This window comes from Procambarus clarkii, chromosome 26 (genome assembly GCF_040958095.1).
Source record: "Procambarus clarkii isolate CNS0578487 chromosome 26, FALCON_Pclarkii_2.0, whole genome shotgun sequence".
In the NCBI taxonomy this organism is placed as follows: Eukaryota; Metazoa; Arthropoda; class Malacostraca; order Decapoda; family Cambaridae; genus Procambarus; species Procambarus clarkii.
In genome coordinates, this window is record NC_091175.1 from 11,043,931 (window position 1) to 11,062,668 (window position 18,738).

General features: G+C 41.8%; 1 protein-coding gene across 2 annotated transcripts; it reads right to left on the bottom strand.

Moving 5' to 3' along the window:
* Nucleotides 1–4,393: 4,393 nt before the first annotated feature.
* Nucleotides 4,394–17,521, bottom strand: LOC123756779 (putative uncharacterized protein ENSP00000383309). Of its 2 annotated transcripts, none has more exons than XM_045740091.2 (2): nucleotides 17,113–17,521; nucleotides 4,394–6,179 (listed from the first exon to the last, which is right to left on the bottom strand). In XM_045740091.2, the coding sequence occupies exons 1-2, from the start codon at nucleotides 17,383–17,385 to the stop codon at nucleotides 4,536–4,538; spliced, it is 1,917 nt and encodes a 638-aa protein (XP_045596047.2). In that variant the 5' UTR covers nucleotides 17,386–17,521; the 3' UTR covers nucleotides 4,394–4,535. The 2 variants fall into 2 exon arrangements, with proteins under 2 accessions (XP_045596047.2, XP_045596048.2); XM_045740092.2 differs by lacking the exon at nucleotides 17,113–17,521 and adding an exon at nucleotides 11,006–11,141.
* Nucleotides 17,522–18,738: the final 1,217 nt, after the last annotated feature.

Genomic DNA, 18,738 nt, shown 5'->3' on the forward strand with positions numbered 1-18,738 from the left:
CAATTGGGTGGAATTAATTGGGATATAATTAAATTCATATCGACCATGCTGGCATATTTGACCTTAATACCAGTGTGATTACCAGTAAGTATTTTAGAGGTTTTAGTCTTTCTTTGAGCCCCAAGATATAGTTCACTCACATGCAGGCGATGCGTCGCAATAACGTGGCTAAAGTATGTTGACCAGACCACACACTAGAAGGTGGAGGGACGACGACGTTTCGGTCCATCCTGGACCATTCTCAAGTCGATTGTGGACCATTCACAATCGACTTGAGAATGGTCCTGGACGGACCGAAACGTCGTCGTCCCTTCACCTTCTAGTGTGTGGTCTGGTCAACGTAGTTCACTCACAGTTTCACTGGTAATACCCACGTAAAGATGTTAGCATTACCTGCAGTTTTCGATATGATAATTACTGGCGTTCAGATCCGGGAGGTTGGTGGTTACTGTTAAGCATATTGTTTCTTCTCATATTGTTCCCTAATTGTTTCTCTGGAAACAATAATACAACATTAGGTGTTTCCAGTTGCAAGTGTGTTAATGCGAGCTTGTAGCCGGTCACTGTTTGCATAACAGATAACAGCCTCATCAGCATGTGTAGATATCAGTTATTAAGTTATGGAACGTTCAGAACCTTGCCTAGCAGTACTCACGTAACGGAGCTTTCAACGCTTGACCCACTGCCTTGTGCCCTGCACAGAGTAAAGGGTTTCGAATCTCCTTTATATGGATACCATCACACATAAATACAACCTATCATAATGACAGACATTGCAGCCAAATTAGCGTGTAACAAAGATGAAGTTGAATTAGACCTAGGTGTCCACATCTCTGTTGTCAAAACCAAACAGTTTTTGCTGTTGTACCAAATATTCAGGTCTGATAGGAGAGAAATTATTGACTTCCGACGACCTGAAAGCACCAGTATAAAAAGCTATGATTTGTTCAGATCTGAAACCTATATCTATGGGCAGCACAAAACGTCCACTAGATTGCGACACAGTGGTTGCCAGGATCAGGTTGGGTTACCGTTACGTGTGGCAGGTGGCTACAGGTGACGGATCTCCCAATCCTGAGCACTCCAGTTGCAAACTCTGCGAGCAGGAACTAGGACATGATCTTGCACACTACATCACCGAATGCCCAGTTATTAGACCATTCAAACCCGTTGGCATGAGGTACCTGGAGCTTTGCAATTTCTTTATTCACTCTCGTGTTCTTGAAGATATCATCAAAATGCACCTAGAGTTTGCCAGTGCAGACTACTTATCACATGCCTCTATGACTAACCGTCCTGGTAAAGGGGATTTTTAGCATCACGTAGTTTTTTGACGCACTGTACGCCATATAATCTAGGGTACCTGCACAAATGCAGATGTACCTAAATGTGTTAATAAAAAAAAAGTTTTAGTAACTGTATTTCTTGTCACAGCACTACAGACGAGCTTCGCAGGTTCGAGCCCCGGCTGACATGACCCTTCGAGTCAGGAAGCACATGATACGGCTTTATAATCTGTATTTGTGGCTAAACTGACCATTCGCCAGTCAGTATTATATAATCACAAAACAGCGTGCCAGCGAATACATTTATACTTCGCAAACCACAGGCAATACTGCGCTCAGCAGTGTCGCCCGGAAAAAAAATCCTGGATAGAAACAAAATGCGAAAAAACCTGGAATTAAGAGATAAGCAAATGTCGGAATATTAGTAGTTTCTGAATGATGGAAACGCCTTATAGTGGTTCATATTTATTTTCCTGGTGCCAGCCTACTGTATAAGATTTTTGTATCTGTATACTGTATAGAATAATACAAATTATAAATAATATTGATAATAATTAGATAATATTATTAATAGCACCATTAAGAAGAAGCGTTCATGTAGGTTAAGTTCAAGTATGTTTATTGAGACAAGAAAGAAAGAAATATATCTCAAAGGGATAGAGTAGCTTAGGCTATTTCTACCCCCCTCTATAGGTTAACGCCAGAGGAGTGAGCCGGGAGGGTGTCATGGCGACTGGCGCTCGCCTTGCTCACCTTGACGGACGCTGCATCACAATCACTCCTCCTCACCGTAGTTAAAATGCCTTGGAGGATACTCCATCCTGAGTATCCTCACCAGCGAGTATCCTCAAGAGCCGAGACAGCCGGTTAGAAAGTTGACTGGGGCTCACGAATGCTGATATAATATCTTCAGACTGTATGTGACAAGTGAATTAGGCCTACATCATTGGCGGAACAAAAATACTAAATTTAAATTATTAGACATACTTTCATACACACAGGCGAATGTACACAAAATAGAATATCTGTAAAATATTTAAAAAGTAATAACAATGATTTACATTGATTAATAATGTGTATATAAACAAAAAAAGAATATATAAACCTCATTACACTGCTGAATCTGATATTTACAATTATACATTTGATTTAATTTTTGGCTGTGGTGTACCTACGGCCGGTTTCAAGTTATTATATATGTAAAGGCTGTCCTGGCTACGTGGTCACCACAACCCAGCTGATCCTGCACACTCTACTAACCGGAAGACTTTACTCTTTGTTCCGGCAATATTTATTGCTTGCAGACTGGTGAGTAGTGGTGGGTCTCTGATAAGTATGTGTGTTCACCTCGCTGAGTCCAGTGTACTCTTCTTACCGTATCACTCGCTCCAATTTTTTTATTATTTTATTGTACAGATTAGAAACCTGACGACCTTAGTATCAGTCATGTGTATACTGTCGATATATTTCTTTGTCTCCATTGCAGAGAGGACATTCTGAGTGTTTAAGAGAATTTAGGTATTTTACTGAATCTGTGCACACAGTATAGGATATTTGTATACGTTGTGTATAAGAATTATCCTGTTTTAAACTGGAAGGCGATTACAGATATTCAATACGAGTTTACACCAGTTGTTTGAAAGTAAGCTCACTAGGGTGACATCCCTTGTTTTGAAGGTGGTAATATCCACGCTGTCATCTTTATTTACTAGATGTTAGATCGTCAGACATCATTATACCTAATTTTTTTGCGTGTTCTTTCCGTTCTGGTTGACAAGCTGCGTCTTGTATCCTGAACTCGGTTTGAGTTCTAACATTTTCCTTTCCAATGTAGCGGGAATTTATCACTGTTGAACAGATTGTTTTGCGTTGGCCATTAGAAGTCCTTGATATTTGTAGTGTTTCTTTTCTTTTACAGAAGCATTTTTTATGATTGGTTTTAGCATGACACGAAGCTGTGGTTTGTGTTTTTGTTTAAGTTTGATACGATGGTAAGAATAAGTAGCAGTGTGAGAACAGTGTCTTGAGGTATTAAGTTAATTTTTTTGTTTTTTACCGTGCTCGGACTAGATTTTGTTTGATTTGCTGTAGCTCACTGTGACCTGTTCGTCAGGTAATTTATTATCCAACTCCCCTTTTTCCCTTCTATTCACTGGGAACCTTATTTTATGGATTATCACTCCATGGTCACATTTATGAAATGCCATTGTAAAGTTCATGTACACGGCTAAAGAACAGGGGACTTGATCTACACTACATTGTAACGTTTCCACTACTACTGGCAGGGGTTCCCCAGAGTCCTAATTTCGTGGTTACATCTTCACATTATATATACCCAACAGTGTGCATGATTACCTCGTGTATGGTTTCATTACACACACGATAGTGATCGTGTCATGGGATACTGTTACATAAGCTTCGATTGTTGCTTCGTAAATGAAACAAAATTAACCATCTCTAAAGTCTATGACCTTCCTCCAGGCAAATGATGACAGTAATGGCTACAGACATAAAAGTATTGTGTGTGAGATAATGGTGACTTTGCGATCTCTCGGTTGGTTCTCCTTTTATAGCCACCTCTTCATAATGCCTGGTTAAACTACGGCATAAAGTTATTCATTTCTATAGATGTGTGTAGTATGACAATTGAGCCGCTCTGTTCGTCACGAGTACCAGAGCGCAAGGTCAAAGGGCTCACACACTAGTATTATAATAGTCGTGGCATATGGACTCTTATGACGGCGTCTTATGACTGAAAGCATAAAACCATCACTAGAAGGCTGTGCGGAAGACGGGTGCCCGGCCTGAGCGAGCTGTCCCGCCTGCCGTCTGGCTGTGACGTCGCGTAGCAACGCCCGGCGAACGTTCGCCAGCATTTGTTTACTTCTACTTCTGTTCCTGCGGTAGCGACCAGTGTGTTGCCAGCGTGCGACATTGCTATGGTGTTCGTCATGTTGGTGTCAGATTAGTGTTCACTCTATAGCGGAACACTCCACACGATTCTCGAATCAAGCGTTTGGTGTAAATTTATTAGCTGTAATATAAACTTATTTAGTAGCAGTATCTACACAGTATAGATATCTGAATGTCACAAACTCTAGCAATAATTTCAGCCCAATCTGTTTTAATTAAGCACATCATGTTAACAAAGTTATATCATTGTTTTGAGAAAACATGAAATTCGTCGTATAGCGCAACCGCCGCACTTGGGCTTCTTCATTTTGCTTCTGTACCAATGTTGATTAGTAGTTAGAATTGCATGTTGTACCAAAACACGTGTGGTTCCATGAAGTTGCCGGTCATGTTTGTAGGTGTGGAGTCACTGCGGCCTTGAGGCAAGCTGAGACCCGCCGGGTTGAGCACAACACCTGTGTTCTGCTCCCTTGTTCGCCCCTCCCTTTCAGAGCCTTCGCCGCGATGGGCTCTCTGGCGAAGCGCTCTGCTGTCATTACTGACGGCCGAGGAGCTGCTGGACGATCTGCTCATAGGGGGTCTACCAGACGACGTGCTGATACAGGGGCTACCAGGCGACCTGTTGATACAGGGGCTATCAGGCAAATTACTAACAGGGGGATTACTTAGCGACCTGTTAAAGGATCTAGGTGATGCTCTACTGACACAAGAGCTGACAGGAGACTTACTGGCACAGGGATTGCTAAGCACTCTGCTGACAGTGGGTCTGCCTGGCGATCTGCTGATGTGCGGACTGCCAGGCGATCTGCTCAATGAGGGACTGTAAGAGGAGCTACTAACAGATAGATTACTATGAGTCCTTTTGACAAAGGATTTTGAAGGCGACCTAGTGACACAGGGCCTGACCGGAGAGCTGCTGGGAGAGAGGTTGTTGTGCGACTTTATGACAGGTCTGCCAGGCGATCTGCTGAAATATGGGCTGCCAAGTGACGCCATAGTGAAGACAGGACCAGAAGAACTGTTGGAGGAGGGGCTTCCCGGAGGCCTGTTGGAGGGATTGCCCGGTGACCTGCTGATCAAGGGGCTGTCAGATGGCATGCTAACAGCTGAGCTGCTAATCGACCTACCGAAGACGGGTCTTCCGTGTGGAGCAAAGACCATTGTTCTACCAGGAGACCTGCTGACAGAAGGACTGCTGGGTGACATGTTGACAGAAGAGCTGTCAGATGCCTTTTGAACATGTGGGTAGCCAAAGGACACGTTGACAGTTGGGCTTGTAGGTGATTTGGCCAACAGCTTACTAAGTGCCGGAGTGCTCGGAGATTTCCTGAGGTACAAGGTGGTAGGCATCTTGTAGACACACTGGCCACTGGTCCCCGGTGAATTGTCGAGTAACTTGTTAAGTGCTGGGTTACTTGGCGACCTGGTGGAGAGGCCACTCGCATGTACCGTCAGGGAAGAGCCAGTAAATAATTTATTGAGTGCGGGGCTGCTAGGAGACTTGGAGAGAGAGGGACCACCAGCACATACATTCAGTGCGGGACTGCTTGGCGACCTGTTGATTGACGAATTCACTAGTGGGCTGACGGTGATGCGGCCACCCATCGACCTCACAACAGCGGGGCTGTCAAACGACCTGATTAAAACAGGGTTACCGGAGGATCTAATGACGATGGGGCTACCGGTGGACCTAATTATCATGGGGCTACCGGCGCCAGGTCTGACGAGGGCGGGACTAGCGGATGCCCCGACGAGCCACCTACTGATTCGTGGGGTATCACTGGAAGATGGGAAGCCTGCAGCCTTGCGCTTGGAGAGCGGGGTTTCTGGTAAGTAGAAGCCGGCGCCGATGGGGGTGAAGGAGGTGGAGGGATTGTACAAGTCGTCGGTGACAACCATGTAGTAGGATGGAGGAGGTATCTCCATCTTGATGGCGTCCGCGTAGGCTGGAGGGTCGTCGCTCGCTTCCACCTCTGTCTCCTAAAGGCAAGAAAAAATGTAATTCACCAAGAGAACGTGGACGTTTATAGAGAAAATAAGGAAGGTGCAATATGCTAAAACTAGAAAGGGAAAGCTGTTTTATTATACCATTTCAATACTAAGACCCCTAAACCGGTGCTGGAACTGGCAAGATCAATTCATTGCTACATCAAAGTTGATTGAATGTGTAGGTGTTGTAATTACAACTGTCGTAAAATGGTTATATTTTTTACAAATTACACTTAGTTGTCAGTGTCTACTTTGTTGCTTAATAAATCTTTTGAGGAGATATCCTGGAAGCCCAGTTTCCTTCTCATCGGTGTGTCACAAGCAATATGTTCAACCCGTCCTAATAGAACGTCGCATTTTGACGTATGTTACCAAAGACTCAAAATTGTGGTAGCGGCTAGCGAAATTGACATACTGGCCCGTTTTCTGTTTGGGTCCTCTGGTAGGTTAGGATAAAGGCACTTTAGTAAGACAATTTCTTGACGTTGGGACACCTTAGGAGGACGGGCTGATATGTTAATTGTTGTGTGGTCCAAGTTACTGACCCGCTCTTGTGCCAGGTAAGTCCATTACGGGCTCACCATAGCCCGTGCTACTTGGAACTTTATGTTCCGCGTAGCCGAATCTAAAACAATAAAGGTGGTGGTGGTGGTGTCGGAGGTGCAGCGCGCTTCACACATTTTGAGAACGTTAAACGTACGCTGCACGAAATGGCAAATAATTTGCCACTTCGCAAAAAAATTATAAAATACCCTAAATTTAACCACTGCATCTATATTTTGCTTCTTGTAGACAAAGGAAATATGTTTATACATGTTGAAAGTATGAACCGGGAAGCCTAAAATAATAAACAACTCTGTTATCCTGTGATATTTAAATACTGAACACTGTTTCTTACTAGCCGTCACATTGTCCATAAAGAGAGGAGATAATGGTAATGGTAATGTGAAATATTTCTTGAGGTCTGATTCAGACATTTCGTCCCTTCTGTAACCCTTTTGGTTTACCAGTCCCAGGATGAGTATGGGGTGAACAAGCATCGGAAAGCAATATCGGTAATTTGAGGAGAGCGTTGTTGAACGGGGTCAACTGTCACGGCCAAATGTGTACAATGATCACCCGCGTGAGTATAGCAGTCCTGCAGGTAATTTATTGAAGGAAGTGCTCAGAGAACGTGCTCAAATGGCGTGCACCATTTGTTTCGATACAGAATTTTATATTTTAATATATACAAAAATAGAACAGACCCTGTCATATTAAACTCTTCCAAGACAAAGCAAGTTGGCTTCAAAAGTTATGCAAGGTGATATGGGCCGATGTTATACCCGAGTTTACCAGAGAGCCACCATCTCTACTGACCTTGACTGGGACACGAAGCTGGTGGCTTGTAACCTTCCCTTATCATGATTCCTGGAGATTTTTTCCATCGGAATTCTAAACAGGAATAATGTCTTGTAATTTACGACTAAGCCAGGTAGGCGATTCCATAGTTTATTACCCGTATGGATGAGAAAGTTTCTGTTTTTCTCTCTCCAACTTTGTGGTTTGTTAAGCTTGAAGCTGTTGGTCCTTGTAAGCGTTGAATTTTCAAAGAAATGTTCTGAGTTAAAGGGTTAGAGATAAGCAAAGAAGGCTAGTAGCTTTACGTGTGACGGTCAACCAGATGCGCACCACAAGGCAGTTTAGGAAAGAAATTCATCATAAAGCACGCATTATCATACTACCACGCAGTAGTAGTACGATAATGCAATGCGTCCAACTTGAAACTTGAAGCAGGTCTGGCTGAGCACCAATTAGCCAATTACCTGAGCACTGGGAGGGTCTGCATAATAATCAAGTCACTGAGGGTTGCATAAGCAGTGGGGAGATGGTAACAGCTGGTGGTACACATACTCTACAAGGTCACGCCGCGCTCTTCTGCTTCCTCCTCCTCCTCCTCCTCTTCCTCTCACTCTTACATAACAAAATTCTCCCACTGATAGCCACATCACGAAATTATCTCACTGATAGCTACATATAGAAATTCTCATCAGCCCATTCTGTCGAATTCCCGTTTGTAAAAAATAGAAATTAGCCTAACTAAACGCCTCAAAACCTAGGCCATCCACCAAGCCAACCGTAGCCGGTACTCAATAGCCTCTAAAAGCGTCAATACCAACAAAATTTTCATTTCCCTAAGCCACAACAGTTTTTACGCCGGGGTCGATTGCGTAAAAAATGTAGTGCTTTCAGCAAGAGTGACGGGCTGTTCACTGACAGCTGCAGCAGGAAATTGTCTCGCTGACAATTTATAATTTGTTTATTAACAAAAGACTTGCCTTCATTGTATAGTAATAATCTTGATGGGGTACCTGATAGTGCCCGGGTTGACCCCTGTGCTCAAGTCTTCCCCACACACCCTTACATGTTCCCTTAATACACATACACACATCCTCCCCGTCTCCCCGAAATGCACCATTCGAGTCTCGACCACAATTACCCTCCCAATCTGCTCCTTTCTTCCTCTCACTCTTACATAACAAAATTCTCCCACCCTCCCAATCTGTTTCTCTCTCCTTTCTCCCTCTCTCCCGTTCTCTCTCAACATTCCTTATACGCACACAGCAAACACAAAACGTAAACATCTTATTTTTACTGTTCCTACATTGATGCAAAGTTGTATGAACGTAGTGGCAATGTTGTGTGTACTCGCTTAGTTGTACTCACCTAGTTGTGCTTGCAGGGTTGAGCTTTGGCTCTTTGGTCCCGCCTCTCAACCGTTACTCTACTAGTGTACATATTCATGAAATTCTCGAGCTCTATCATATCTACATTTGAAACTCTGTATGGAGTCAGCCTCCACCACATCACTTACTAGTGCATTCCATTTACTAACTACTCTGACACTGAAAAAAGTTATTTGTGTGTATGTGTATGATGAACAGCTGAAATATTTGTTGAAAATACATTATGGGCAATCAAATCCACCTTTCAGACTTCATAGGAATAGTTGGTTGTCGCAATAGGCCTACTTTCATTGCTCGCAAAATTGACTTGATGTCCTGTTTTCAATTTGTAGGTTCTCGATTAGGCTGGGTACGGTACATCAGTTTAGTGACTTGATGAACGCTCGAGAGGAAAGGCTGCGTCCTTATCCAGCGGATGGGCTGTGTCCCCGATCCAGTGGGCGATGGTGGAAATACTAAGAGACAGTCTCCTGGTATCATGGACTAGCTGTGAGATCATACACTCCGTCACAGAGTCAACGCTCCACAAATGGCAAACATCGTGTCATGCGATTTTCGTAATACTTGAGGAGTAGAATAAATATTAAATATACAAAAACAAATATTCTTTCAAATTCAAAGCGAATTTTTCTTGAATGTTTAGAAGTATTGTTGTAATACTAACTTAGTTAAATGTACAGCAGGATTGTGTTTCTGGACCAGTTATGTTAACCTAACGCACCCACAGTAGTGGTCGTGCCTTATTGGTTTGGGCAACAAATAAGGCACCCGGCCGTTAGGTTCCTTGTTATATTGTTTAGCAGTAATTTGTTTTTGTCTCATCAATTTTATTTTATTTTATTTATATATTCTTGTAAAGCCAACAGCACACACAGCGTTTCGGGCAGATCCTTAATCATAAATTTCCTCTGGAGTACGACTTGCCAAATCATTTAACAACCTGGGTGAACACCGATTAAGGATTGCCACCTAGTCAACCTTCCTCGGCATGAACATCAATATCGAAATTACTTGCCGTTTCTTTCAGGCCTACACCTTGCTGATATATATATAGGTCAGGCAGGCAGAATGTTAAGTAATAAATATAACTGAAAAATTAAAAGATGTGAACGAAGGGTCGATGGGGTCGTGGAGCAGTCACTGAGTACGCTACAACCTTCCATTCAAAATAATTTATTAATGCAGGTAACAGCGTTCTTACATGATTATCACATACGTGATTATAATCATGAAACCTCTACCTCTTCCAGTGGAAGAGACGAAGACTTAGACAAGCATAAATACAATAACTGGTCTCCGGGTAGCCTCACCCTCCACTAGAGAAGCCTCGACGAGCCTAACCATAAAATAAGAGGCTTTACTCGTAATAAGTTTTACAAATCGTTAAAATTTTGGCTACACTGAACAGGTGTGCAAGAGTGTAAATAACATTTACATTTGCAGACATAAATTTCAAAACATTACATTTGGAATGGTCACACATATTGGTAGAACACTGCGTAGATGTAATGACAACAAAGTTAGGTTTAACGACAATAGTTGTAGTCAACAGTAGCAGTACTAAAAGCAACAGTAGTTGTAATTACAGCAGTAGTCCCAATATTAAATAGTAGAAATAAATATATAAACCTAATTCATTAATGTGTAAGTATTTATAATTATGCAAATTGAAGGAAAAGGTTGTGCATTTATAATTTGAGTGGTTTACACAAAATTCAGATTCACAGTTGACGACCGAAACGTCGTCGTCTCTTCAATTTCTAGTGTGTGTGGTTTGGTAAAAAAATTCAGATTCGTTTCTCATAAATAAAAATTACATCATTCAATCTTTTCTGCATCTTTGTCTCATTCTATTACCGCTCATATTTTAGTGTAGTTATCATAATTTTGTTTTTGTTTTGTCATCTAAATTATTTATGAACATGGTGAACAGTAAAGGTTCCACGCCACTTAAGCATGTTCACCCATTCTGAACATGCTTTATTTACTGAACACACAGGAGACTCTGTGTCCTGTGTGATAAACATTCCTTCACCTAGCAGCACCTCGCTCTACCTAGCCTCCCCAGTACAACAGCATCAAAAGCCTTACCAAAGTCCAATCTCTAGATCCAGTGATCCTAAAACCTTTTCACCATAACGAATGTTCCGCAGACACCCTTGTTGAGCAACAGTGGTTGAGATACACAACATCGTAATTTGTACTTTTGTAAATACGATGAAATTCAATGTGATTTAAGGAGCGTCACGTTGCCAGGCATTTATCAATCTTATATTTTTCATACCGAGCACGGATGGCATTTCTGGTTATTGCTCGTAAGTCCTTTTTCCTCACGACGGTAAACTGCCACCATCTTCTCACCTACACCAACACCTCTACCTCACTACCTACTATCTCACCAACACCCCTTCCTCACTCACCACCCTCACTACTACCACCCTCACTACCACCATCCTCACCACAAATGCCAACCTCTCATTATCACCACCCCCGCCAATCCTCCCACCTCCTGTCACTCTGGTGGCGACAGGTGCAGCCATCACGACCAGTTTCTAGAAGTCATTATATCAGTGGCTGCTGGTCACGCCTGAGGCTTCGCTACTCCCTCTGGAAATAGATTCCCCATTAAAAGTGACAATTACACAACTGCCGTCAGTTATCTTCCTACTTGTGCATGGCGTCTTCGTGCGCATTTAAGGTTTTGGGTCTTTCTTTGGGACGAATGGCCCGTAATGGGTACGGCTGTGTGTAACAAGGTTAAATAAGTTAGGTTAATTAAGTCTGGCATTGTTTGGCTATATCGATTAGCTTAGGGTTGCCATACGTCCGCATTTTCCAAGTCGTGTCTTGAATTCAGGTGTCAAAATTTGCGTCCGGGAAGCATTTTAAAAATTCTCCCAAACACTGGAATTTCAGCTTCCATCACTTTATATATAATATACGATAGTACTTAAGGAAATTCCTGTTTCAATTCTTCCTTCGTGGTCTGTCACTGTCATATATATATATATATATATATATATATATATATATATATATATATATATATATATATATATATATATATATATATATATATATATGTAACTCCTTTTTTGTAACAAAGTTCAAATAAAGTAAATATATATGTGTACATACAAAAGAATGGGGGGTGGTAGGAGAAGATAATATTAGTGTTCAGTGAGAAACCACAAGGTCTCCTCTGAATATTTTTTATTTTCTTCTCCGAGGCTATGGGTCCCCACATTGGCACCAGAGGTGGTACCCTCACAAACTATTTATTATTATATATATATATATATATATATATATATATATATATATATATATATATATATATATATATATATAATATGTCGTACCTAGTAGCCAGAACGCACTTCTCGGCCTACTATGCAAGGCCCTATTTGCCTATTAAGCCAAGTTTTCCTGAATTAATATATTTTCTCTAATTTTTTTCTTATGAAATGATAAAGCTACCCATTTCATTATGTATGAGGTCAATTTTATTTTATTGGAGTTAAAATTAACGTAGATATATGAACGAACCTAACCAACCCTACCTAACCTAACCTAATCTATCTTTATAGGTTAGGTTAGGTTAGGTAGCAGAAAAAGCTAGGTTAGGTTAGGTTAGGTTAGGTTAGGTAAGGTAGGTTAGGTACTCGAAAAACAATTAATTCATGAAAACTTGGCTTATTAGGCAAATCGGGCCTTGAATAGTAGGCTGAGAAGTGCGTTCTGGCTACTAGGTACGACATATATATATATATATATATATATATATATATATATATATATATATATATATATATATATATATATATATATATATATATATGCAGTGACTTCTTCACCTTTTTAAAGTCTAATAAGGCATTGCTGAAACAACTCAGATCTACAGAAATATGCACGGGCACAGCAAGTCATAGACAGAGTGGGGGAAGATTGTGACTATAGGAGCTCAAGATGATCAGCCTGATGTAAAGGTAATTTAGTTGCATTTTTCTTGTCTTTTTTTCGAAATAATTCTGTAATATGCTTGTTTTCCATTATAATGGTAATTATATTAAAAAAACAAAACTTGTGATCCAGTGCAACAAATATATATATATTTTTGTTGGTAGATTTAATTTTTTTGTTTTCGGATTTGGATTTTTTTTGGGGTAGATTATGATTTTTTTGTTGGTTTTGATTTTTTTTGGCGAGGGGGGGGGGGTGGAATGTTTTGTTGGCGGATTGGTTTTTTTTTTGGCGGATTTGGAATTTCTTTGTTGGCGGATTTGGATATGTTTTCCTAATCCATTACTTGCGTAAACAAACGATGTTTTAAGTTACAGGCACAGGAGAGGGCGAGGTTGTCCCATTGACTTTAGTAGTAACGCGGTTTGGCTGAAAGTGTGGTGGGTTGTTCTAGGCAGCAATGTTAGCAAGAGCCTGGTAGCTTGGTGGTGGTAGTTAGGATGAGTTCTGGTAGTTCTTAGCGATTGTTCGTGGCAGTAATTATGCTAAGGTTGTTTGTACTGCTGTTAAGCAGTAAAAGTGCGTTGTTAATAGTCAGTGGGGAGGGGGGGGGGACTGTTAGAAATATGGGGAACTGTTTGTAATATGGATGACTGTTAATAGTAGAGAAGGGGGAAACAGCAAACAACCTGCAACACCTTCAGGTGTTTCAGGTATTGTGAAGGGCTCAGTATTTTTGGAGCAACATTTCCTGTAATGTATTCACCGACCCGGTGAAGTAGTGACGTCACAGACTGGTTCCTGCTCGAGTGAGCCGAGAATATAGCACAACACATGATTTTCTCCGAATGACGTCATCTGTTGTTGTTGTTTAAGATTCAGCTACTGAGAACAAAAAGTTCTAAGTAGCACGGGCTATGGAGAGCCCGTAGTGGACTCACCTGGCACAGGAGCGGGGCTGATGTGTGTGTGGACGTCATCTGATTGGGCGGTAAACATGTATGGGCGGAACGTGTTGGCTTGTTAAAAATTGCCCGATATCGTGCAGCAATTACGATTTTTTTAGTTATTAAAATATATAATAATGTTTTTCCTGTATCTTCTACGATAATATAAGCAGTTATTTTAATTGATTATATTATCAATGGAACTTTCGTTCTTAGTGGGTAGTTCTGATCACTGACTGTCAAAAAAAAAAAGAGGCAGAATATTCGAAGAAATTGCAGGGGTTTGTCGTAACATTTAATAACAAGTATATGGAAGAAGAAGTTGGCAAGTGCTTATAGTGTCACCTTTCTGCTACCAAATTAAAAAAAATGTCAGAAACGTTTTATTTGCCGAGTGGGTCTCTCTAGTGTAGTTGGTTTCGTTCTCGGCTTTCACTCGAGAATTCAGTTTTCGGTTCCCGGGCAGGACAGAAATGATTGGTCACGTTTCCTTTCACCTAATAACTCTGTTCATCTAGGAATAAATAGGAACCCGGGAGTTCGTCAACTGTTCTGTGGTTGCATCTTTGGGAAGGTAGGACACACACACGCTGTTGTGGGGGCTGGTGGCTGAGCGGACAGCACGCTGGACGCGTGATCCTGTGGTCCCGGGTTCGATTCCGGGCGCGGGCGAGAAACAATGGGCAGAGTTTCTTTCACCCTAATGCCCCTGTTACCCAGCAGTAAAAATAGGTACCTGGGAGTTAGTCAGCTGTCACGGGCTGCTTCCTGGGGTGTGTGGTAAGGGGGGAAAAAAGTAGATAGTAACAGTTGATTGACAGTTGACAGGCGGGCCGAAAGAGCAGAGCTCAACCCCCACAAGCACAACTAGGTGAATACACACACACACACACACACACACGCACGCACACGCACACACACGCGCGCGCGCGCACACACGCACACACCCAAACACTTTACGCCTGTATCGAGGTCCGATCAAGGATGCAACCCCCCTCAAGAGTTTCCTAACACTCGAGTACCTATATTTACTACAAAGTGAACAGATCCATTAGGTGAAAAGAAACATGCCTAACCATTGCCGTCACACCCGGGAATCTGACCCGGGTGTGAAGTCGAAGACGAAACCAACTATACCACTAGTACCTACAAGTCCCAAGCAAACTACTCGCAGTGTAGGTAACTTTTGTTAAGACACCGGAGCGTCGTTACTCAGCCAGTCAGCATTCCGAGAAATTGTTGGCGTGTTAATTATTCCAGACTGAAGGCCCAGCATGTATGTATTATTATTACGTATTTCTGTCCAGTGCCGAGGTCCTTTTCTTGTATTTTTTTGTATATTTGTATTTGTATCTTGCAGTGCTTGAATGTACTCAAGCTTAAATGTAAAGTCGGGGGGGGGGGGTAGAAATAGCTTAAGCTACTCTATCCCTTTGAGATGTATTTTATGTCTCAATAAACGTACTTGAATTTGAATGTAAAGTCATTTTGACTTACAGGATTGTTTCTATTATAGTTGGATGCTTAAGTTCTTCCCTCATTTTGATGATTCGTGTGCATCGTCCCAGTGGGCAGAAAGCCAAGAGTAACGTTAATTCAACCTTGATTGAACGTTGTACATTCTACAATAATATAGATTCAACATTGAATTTACGTTAGTCTTTGATACAGGCCACTGGGTCAGGCACCCAGAATCACCCCCCCCCACCCCCACCACCACCTCTTGCTTTCATTTTACACTACTTTCAGTTTTCTTCAGTGCTTGAGAGGGGTGGGGGGAGGGAAGGGAACTATCAAGAGAAAGCGACAAGCCATTACGACTATTATAGCACTGGGAAGGGGTCAGGATAAGGATTTGGGATGGGACGGGGGGGTTAGGAATGGTGCCCAACCACTTGGACGGTCGGGGATTGAACGCCGACCTGCATGAAGGGAGACCGTCGCTCTACCGTCCAGCCCAAGTGGTTGGGCTGGAGGTTAATTAAGTGCAAAGTGTGATAAATATAACGTTGATAAAAATATTTCTATCAATGAGTGTTTTGGGGGGTTACAATAATTGTTTGAGCCTATTATGTAGGTGGCTTACAATGTTACTGTTGATAACTACTCGCAGGTATTTGTGGGACCCGCGGCTTTGGCTCCCATAACTGTACGAGTGGTGGTACTCCCTTCTATAGGTGTGTAATAATGATTACAGTAATATTATTATAAATTATTATTATAGCGCGTCATTATGCATATATATTATATGTATTTAATTGTGTATATATATGTATATAATTGTATATATATGTATATAATTGTGAATATATATGTATGTAATTGTGCATATATATATATTATAGGATATTAAAGGTAAATTAGGATGGAATTTTTTTATTTAGACATCGTAAAGGGGATGAACATATGGTTAAAGGGATGAAGGGAAAGTGGTGAAGAGTAAAGATAGTGAAAGATAGAACAGTTGATGAATGGTAGGAGCTTGGTGAATAGTAGGGAAGATGGTGACGGGAGGGAAAGAAAGAGATGAGAGGGAATGTTTGGTAGAGATGGGATTGTGGAAGGTGAGAGGGGGGGGGAGACCCCGGGCACTGCCTGGTATAACCTCATAGTGATGCAGTATTGCTGTAATGAAACAAGAACTTAAGTTTGTCCACTGAAGACAAACTTCTGAAGACATAGTTGACGAACATAGTTTGTCCACTGTGTTCGTCAGAAAACATAATGGTATGCCATATATTGTCGGGAGGGGGGGGAGGAAGCCACCCCTTCCCACCAGACCGAGGGTGAGGCGGTCACCTGTCTGGTATCTTGTGAGACCCATCAGTGCTTAACCAGACTTCTAGAGTGACGCTCACAGAATCCAGAAGATACTATCATCTTGCAAAAAAAATGTATTGGCTAAATATACTATATAGGCCTACACGTTAATGGTAACGTTGTCCATTGCATTTTTTGCAAATAAACCATAATTATTAATATATAGTTTAACCTCGTTTGCTTAGTTATATACCTTAATTAAAAGTAAGATTACATGATTAAATTACATACACGGAGGTGAAAGGTGTACCCTACTGGCTGCTTGATGGTGTTTACAGTGAAAGTTTACATCAGTTCTGGACTGTGTTCAGAACTAGGAGTACTATATACTTGCTGGTTGGACAGTGTTAAGGTACTGTGGTGGCCTTAATAACCCTCCAGAGGTTGATAGGCCAAGAGCCCAACAACACACCAAAGACTATACATTTTATGCTGACGGTACGCGAAATAAATGAATGCAAAAATTACCTGTCTTAAACAGGAAGCGTTTAATGGTTTGAAGTAGCAGAGGAGGACAAGGGCTGCAGCAGTGACGGCGACGACCGTCAGTATGAGAATACGGTTGGCTTGTGTGGTGTAGATGCCCACTATAATCACTGCACCAATCACCATCATCACACTTAGAGCTCCAATCAACCCCCCTATCACAAGCCGCAACACATCTGTTCTTGATAGCAGTGTCTGCTGCGGGTCTGCTTCTGTCGGCATATTGTTAGCAATGGGAATTCTCACGGAAAACATGTATTGTGATCTTAAGAGTGGCACTTGAGCAGAGGTACTGGGGGTCACCTGCTTGGATCCTGCATCACCACTGTCAAAGCAAGTTGTGAGGCTCGCGAAGGAGCGCAGGCCACGGGACCTTCCCGAACTGACTTCTTAATGCTCAACACGTACTCTTGCTGCAGAATATCTTATTTTCTCTCTCTCTCTTACAGTGAGAATCTCTCTCTCTCTCTTCCTCCCCCTCCTCCCCCCTTGTGATCCCACCAACTCTTGCAGCACTGCATGAGTAAGCTACTATTACAGCTTTTATAAAGTCATCCGGCACATTAATTCCCCGCGTTCCAAGAATGAATATATTTTCTGCAATTATTCTAGACTAAAGGCAGCTGTTTTACTTCCCGTTATCTGCAATTAACAATATGTACCACATACCCATCTTGTGAGTGGTAGGTTATAGTGCACTCCATTCCCCATTCTATGAGTGGAAGTTTATTGTACGTCTCATACCCATCTTTTGAGCAGCAGTTTAGTGTGCACTCTTTTTACCAGTATTAAATTTAAAATTGCACCATTTTCAAATGAAATATTTTAACTACAGCATTATATTGATCTGATTGACTACCGTCAATATAACTGCAGCTTGTTCAGTGTGCACCTAGTATTCATTCTGAGCCGTAGTACAGTACCCCCATACTAATTCTGTATACTTGTAGTATACCTGTAGTCGATTTCAAGATTTCAACTGTCAGAGCCAGGCTTCTCTGATGACTGGATTAGAGCGGATGTTGCTTGCAACGGCCAGCAAGCCCTCATTTCCAGTATACGACACTTCCTGCAGAAACTTGCCCAGTTGCCTCCTAACTTACATTCTTTCGAACTGCCAATGTTTATTTGATGGAAGGAGGTTGAAGAGCCTCTTATGTTCATTCATTGTTGTCCGATTGTCTCTGACATCTCTACTCGTAGCTGCATCTTCATTCATAACTGGATCTACACACACACACAGCTGGGTCTACTCACATAATGGGTCTTCACTCATAATTAGGTCTACTCATAATGGGTCTTCACTCATGATGGGTCTCCACTCATGATGGGTCTCCACTCATAACTGGGTCTGCACTCATAACTGGGTCTATACTTATAACTGGGTCTATACTTATAACTGGGTTTTCACTCATAAATGGGTCTACTCATAATGAGTCTGCACTCATAACTGGGTCTACACTGATAACTGGGTTGAATCTGCATTTCCTACTATATTTTATTGTGCATATTTGGGACCAAAATGTTCTAATATCTTCCATGAATATATTATTTGCTTTATCTCTCACGAGTTTTCCCACCCCCTCCCCTCAAGAGTACCAGCACATT

Bases quoted from the DNA above. Each gene is read 5' to 3' on its own strand.
- LOC123756779 (XM_045740091.2), bottom strand. From the start codon at position 17,385: ATGTTTTCCGTGAGAATTCCCATTGCTAACAATATGCCGACAGAAGCA. The intron at 6,180-17,112 runs GTAATTTTTGCA...TCTTGCCTTTAG, and splicing joins ACGCTTCCTGTTTAAGACAG to GAGACAGAGGTGGAAGCGAG.